Source organism: Hippocampus comes, unplaced genomic scaffold, assembly GCF_001891065.2.
Source record: "Hippocampus comes isolate QL1 unplaced genomic scaffold, H_comes_QL1_v1.1 scaffold2, whole genome shotgun sequence".
NCBI lineage: Eukaryota > Metazoa > Chordata > Actinopteri > Syngnathiformes > Syngnathidae > Hippocampus > Hippocampus comes.
The window spans coordinates 3,225,584-3,232,068 of record NW_017805139.1 but is presented as its reverse complement, the minus strand read 5'-3'; the positions used below and the strand labels follow the sequence as shown (position 1 = coordinate 3,232,068).

At 41.9% G+C, this 6,485-nt stretch overlaps 1 protein-coding gene across 1 annotated transcript in view; it reads right to left on the bottom strand.

Moving 5' to 3' along the window:
- Positions 1-1,320: 1,320 nt before the first annotated feature.
- LOC109514449 (zinc finger protein 408-like) overlaps positions 1,321-6,485 on the bottom strand; it is a 12,472-nt gene continuing 7,307 nt past the window's right edge. The window contains exons 6-9 of the mRNA XM_019867577.1: positions 4,768-4,977; positions 4,438-4,561; positions 3,620-3,853; positions 1,321-2,021 (exon numbers count right to left, since the gene is read on the bottom strand). Coding sequence (XP_019723136.1) covers positions 1,399-2,021; positions 3,620-3,853; positions 4,438-4,561; positions 4,768-4,977 — 1,191 coding nt within the window. The 3' untranslated portion in view covers positions 1,321-1,398. The remainder of the gene's footprint in view (positions 2,022-3,619; positions 3,854-4,437; positions 4,562-4,767; positions 4,978-6,485) is intronic.

Below are 6,485 nucleotides of genomic sequence, written 5' to 3'. Positions count from 1 at the left end.
CAGCCGCTTTGTGGTCAGCGTTACTTGCTTCACCATGCCGAACAACAGAGTGAATTCCAGCCCTTCTTTTGAACTTCTCGAACCACCCACATGATGCCTTAAACTGTCGGTGTTCTTTCGCCAACGTTCCTTCACCTGCATCGTCCTTCACGAGGTCATTAAAAACGACTGTTGCCTTTTCGCAAATTATGGCCTCGGTCACTGTGTCACTAGCCATCTCTTTCTCCTTTATCCACACGAGTAACAACCTCTCCGTCTCATCGTTCACTGGTGACCTCCTCTTCGAAATTATTGCGAGGCCTTTAGAAGGAGTTATAGCTTTTATGGCTTCCTTTTGTTTTGATAATGTGGCGATTGTTGATACATTACGGCCATATTCTTTGGCGAGATCAACCAAACACATCACTTTTTCATACGTTTCTATTATCTCTTGCTTTGTTTGTATGGACAAAAAAACTATTTTCTTTTTATCTTTTCCTCTTTTCTCCATCACATTCTTGGAGTCAATTGTGAAAACTGTAAAAAGTTAATACATTTACACGAAGCTATCGTCACTCCTCATGACCCGAGGGGCGAATGACGAGGACGCTGCATAGACACAATATCTGTCCTCACAAATAGACACATATGTAGAGGTCCCTCTTAGCCAATGGGATGCTAGGAAGTTGCTCGGTAATAGCCAATAGCAGAGCAGCGAAAAGCATGTTGCATTCAGGAAACTCGGAGCTGCGAGTAGCAGCCCATACTGTATTTTCACCTTTCGCAACTCGAACATTTTGTATGTTGAGACATTCGTAAGTAGAGGTACCATTGTGTGTGTGTGTGTGTGTGTGTGTGTGTGTGTGTGTGTGTGTGTGTGTGTGTGTGTGTGTGTGTAAAGCGGAGGTGGTAACTCAGAGAATGAGAGCCAAATCATAACAGTGAGAAACTAAATTGGAATTCATAACACTGGATCCAGTATGACAGCACTGCACAGCTAATGCTATCAACTAATTGCGTTAATAAAAGAGGGAAACTTGGGCATAGAATTAGAATAAGTAGTTTGACAGTTCAAATTCTTTTTGTACAATTTCAGAGTCAGAACTTAAAGGTGAATCATGAATTTTATTTATTTACGGTAGTTTAAAGTTTACCTAACTCATTCACTGACAGCCATTTTCAGATCCTCCTTTCACCTACCATGTGACATGACAAATGACATGTATGCTACAGAGACAGACCATAAAATAATATGCCATAGAAAAGGACTTGTGACACATATTCAGAATTGGCCAAATATTGTATTGTTTGGAGACAGGAAAACTATTGCATTCTCAGTTGGTGTCAAACACAGTAATTTATGACATCAAAAGGTAGTTTCTGTCCAGTGAAGGTTGTTCAACAGACAATAAAATTGATTTAAAGCAACACTGTGTTTATCTCAACTGTCTGGGCCACAGAGCAGACCTCCTCCTCTTGTATGATCATCAAATCTCCTGCCGCCTGCTGCCCCTGGACCACAATGCACTGCTCTGCACCTCCTGATATGACCACCTCCACCAGCTCCTCTCCTGTTCTTGAGTGCAAGTCATCTGAGGTGAGCAGCAGAGGGCCATAGCTTGGTATAAATGTATCGTCGGTGTGAACAAGTACAACTGTGTGCTGGGTGTCACTTGAAGCTTTTCCATCTGCCCTGGTAGCAGCTGTGGTCTCTGATCTACTTAAAGTTTTGCCTGTCACACTTTCTTCTCCCTTTCTTCGTCCTCTTCTCTGTACTCTGTCATCCCCTTTCTTAGGTCTTCCTTTGACTGGCTTTGTGTGTTGAGAGCTTGCTGCTGCCAACTCTTGCATGGCAGGTTTAGCCTTCTGTCTCAATCCTTCCTTGATCCCTTCCTGTGTTTCCTCCCGTGAATGGTGCTGCGCTTGGTGCCTCAGCAGACTTTGTCTCAGAGTGTAGGAAGCCCCGCAGTGGCAGCTGTGGGGCTTTTCTGTCACATGAGAAGATTTGATGTGTCTTCTCAGCTTGGTGGCCATAGTGTAGCCTAGCCCGACCCCAAAACAAAAAGCAAAAGAAAAAGTTAGCGGGTAAACACAAACCCAACTCCAATTAAGTTGGGACGTTACATACATGAGAACAGAATACAATGATTTGCAAATCATGTTCAACCTATATTTAACCTTTTCATGCACCCTGTAACTTGACAACATGAGAAGCTGTCCACTGTTGTAACCGCTGTCCCTCAAAGGGTTAATTTGATACACCACAAAGATGAGATATTTAATGGTCAAACTGATGAACTTCATTGTTTTTAGCAAATAATTATTACCTAGAATTGTATGGCGCCAAGGTGTAAAAAAAAAGCTGGGATAATCATCATGTTTACTACTATGTAACGTCAGCTTTTCTTTTATCTACATTCAATAAACGTTTGTGAAGTGAGGACACTATTGCTAAAGCGTTGTAGGTGGAATTATTTCCCATTCTTCCATGATGTAGAGCTTCAGCTGTTCAACAGTCCAGTGTCTTTGTAGTCATATTTTACGCTTCATAATGTGGAACACATTTTCAATGGGAGACAGGTCTGGACTGCAGGCAGGCCAGTTTCCAAGCATTCAAAACAAGGCAGGAAGAAAAGTTGTTTTTTTTTTTTAAATTAGACAATACTTTTAATAATATTGACAAGAATGCTATCTCTTTACGGCAACTTAAATTAACTTTTAGTTTTAACAATTTAGGAGCTATTGTAGCAAAAAGCATTGGTGCTCATACTGTAGTCATGATTGCAATATTCTGGATTATTGCACAAAAAATAAGAAATCTTGCTTATGTTTCTGTAAATGTGTCTCTTTCCTTCGTTTTTCAACAGCAAAAGCTCTATATATGTGGGATTGGAGCAGAGTTTCCCCAAATTTCCCAGCTCAAAATGCAAACTAGATATGGGGACCTCACCAGAAACCTAATCCAAGGCTACATTTGTAATTTGTTCCGGGTGGCCACGGCAGCGCAGAGTGCAACGGCCTCTTCTTTCTCCACATTCAAGGTTGGTTGAGGTTTCTCTCAGTCTATCATGATACCCATAACGGAAATGGCCGCTGAGTCCCGGAGGCTCAAAGGTGCGCTCCATGCACCGGCTTTTGGTCATGCACTTATGCGAGGAAGTTACTTTCTGGGCTGTCACGTTCTAATCGTGGCAGTCACATTTCTCAAGTTCGTATGCATTCTAGATGTTTTATAATATTGATGCCTTTTAATTTTATTGTCAATGTTTAGATAATTACAAGGTCATCACACATATTTTTGTGAGGCCTTGCAAGTAAATGCAAGGTCTAAAATATCAATAAAGCCTTCTCAAGTGAAAAATACATTTGTTTTTTTTTGTTTTGTTTTGTTTTGCTGACAACATAAATGTTTATGCAGCCAACATGCTAATTTACGGAAACATGGATCTGGCAATGTGGGGTAAAAATATTTTGATTGGCAAATCAGATGTGTGGCAACAAACTTCTGCGGCTGACTTAGTGAGATAAACAAGGTTGGTTGGAGGGGAATTGGCTGGCATGGGCTTCATTGTCCCTGAACGTCTTAACATTGATCAAGCTCACTCTATTTTTTGTGCTGTCTTCTACTTTATGTGCTCACCTTTTTTACAGATAGGGCAACGATGGGGCCTGTCACCAGTATGCAATCTTTCATGCGACTTGAGGGTATGTGGGTCCCTTAATGATTTCCCACAGTAACTACAGAGGAACATGCCTCCGGTGTGGGAAAGCCTGTGGCGACTAAGTTCAGGTTTCTGAGCGAATCTTTGGTCACAATCGGGGCAAGGATATGGCCTCTCCCCATTGTGAATCCTCAAATGGCTTGATAGGTTCCCTGAGAGAGACACAGACAGACAATGGGTAACAGACGACATTTGTTGATGAGGCTGAATATACACAAATGTTAACATTTTTAGTTCATTTCATTTAAAGTATTCCATTGTATTTACACAACAGTGACATCGGCTTGATAATAGATAGCTTTCCTCTCAACACACAATACCGTGACAATTTGATGCAGGTAGCTCCTCACTTCTTGAAATTGTTCGAGATCATAATTTGATAGGAAAATGCAAAAGTGAAAGAGGGCATTTATAAAATTATAGAGAATAAATTTAGGGCCTGCGATTGGCTGGCAACCGATTCAGGGTGTCCCCCGCCTACTGCCCGGAGATGGCTGAGATAGGCTCCAGCACTCCCTGCGACCCTAGTGAGGATAAAGCGGTTCGGACAATGTATGAATGAATGAATTTAGGGCCTCCTAAGGCAAGCTATCCTCGACTACCTTCAACAGCACTTCACCATGGTATCAACAATGCGATGGTTCTTATCATATCATTTAGTTTGGCATTAATTTTATTACCGTACACATTATTTTTATCCACATGTCCTTGAGTAATTACCGGCTTTAAGTATTACCTTTTTGATTGAAACTTTTTCCACAGTACTGACACACATGAGATTTCTCTCCTGTGTGAAGTTTCATGTGATTCCTCAGAGAACCAGAGTTTGCCAGCAGCTTTGGACAGAGGGTGCACTGTAACTGAGAGAGAAATCCCGAATCAAAAATATATGTTTTCCTCTTCATATAAGCTTTTGCGTTGAAGGTGCACAGCAGTCAGACTGCATGACAGTCACTTTTGAAATGGTAAATGGAAGATGTCTACATTTGACTGACAAGTACGCAGAGTTCAACATTATTTCATTGGGGGGAAAAATAGTAATGAGTGCGTAAAATTGAACGCGTACCTTGGGAAGCTGTGGGTAAATCAATCTGCTGCAGTGAAGGAGGCGGTGGTTTCGCAGCGACGAGCGACGTCCGTATGCTTTTCCGCAGTGCTCGCAGACATAAGACTTCTCTCCTGTGTGCACGACCAGGTGCTTATGGAATTCCTGCTTCAGGTCGTAGGTCTCATCACAGTGAGGACAGGTAAACGGACATTCCCGATGTTGGCTCGGCTATGGAGAGATCAGACCGTTGTGAATCTTAGTGTTGCATTTCTCCGGGTATTCCAGTTCCTCCCACATTCCAAAAACATGCATGAAAGGTGAATTGTGCACTCGAACTTGTCAGTAGGAGTGAATGTGAGTGTGAATGGCTGTTTCCCAAAGTGTGCCCTGCGGTTGGCCAGTTCAGGCTGTCCCCCGCCAAGTGCCCGAGGGAGAGGCTCCAGCATGCCCCGCGACCCTTGTCAAGATAAGTGGTTCGGATAAGATGGATGGATATTATGAGAACGTCCAAAAACAAAACAAAACAAAGCAAAACAAAACAAAAACAACAAATTCAACATTTAGCACCAAAGCATTTCAGTATTTTTGTTCAGTTATTGTTTAAATTGAATTTGAACGGTAGTGCCTTATTCAGATGCATTTCTGTATATAGTTAGATAAATACTGTACCTAATTTAACTTAACTTTTGTTGAATTATACTTTAACGACATGGCAAAAAAAATCTATACTTTTTTTTTAACAGTGCCCCCCCCCAAAAAAACCCGCCAGAAATATTCACTATCACTGAAAAACCAGGATGTTTTTATTACTGACATTATGTATGAGGTATGTAAGACAAGTTTCAGGATTGATGTAAAAAAAAGATATAGAGTATGTCGAACACAAACTACGAGTTTTCCCCTTCGATGTGGGACAGACGATCAGCCAGCACATCCCCCAAAAAATCTTGCAGTGTCTGCTCTGTTCAGTACAGGAGAAGAGCCAAGAGTGTGTGGCTGCTTCACCACGATAACTGCTTATGATGCCCTTGAGCATCCAGCAGTTCCTTGCCAAGAAGCACACTGCCGTACTGGAGCAACTTCCCGACTGGCCCCATCTGACTCTGTGATTTTGTTTTCCCCTCTTTCCCAAGCCCAACAGGGTCATCAAGGAGACCCGCTATGAAGATGTGAGTGACATCAAGATGGCCGTGATGATGTAGCTGAGGTGTTTTCCGGAGGAATGGGTGCATTTAATTGTGGCAGGAAAAGATGGCAAAGTGCGCGAAATTATAGGGTGATTACTTTCAAAGGGAAAACTTGTAAGTTGGATTGCAAATATATTTTTTGTGACACCAGGACTGAAACTTTTCTGACACACCTTGTGCAATGTCCTGAAATACTGTGGATGTGCCGAATGTTTGAGCCAGTGGATGCACTATTTCAACCACAAGCCATTTTTTATGTATACTTTTTTCACCACATAATGACTATGTGTGGAAAAAAAAGTCCAAGAAAGACAACACTGGATAAGGCAGTACTATTAAGAAGCTTGTATTGATGTGATTTCAACTTCAGGTGTGTTTTCTGTGGTGTTTGACTTTCACATTCCTGTGAAATCAAATGCATACATGGCAATGGCGAGTGATGAAAAAAGCGGAAGGGGCGTGGCCTGGACGGGGGCGTGGCCTGGACGGGGGCGTGGTTACTTACAAAAGTGGCACTAAACATGCTGAAGATGAAGTGTATTAAATTTA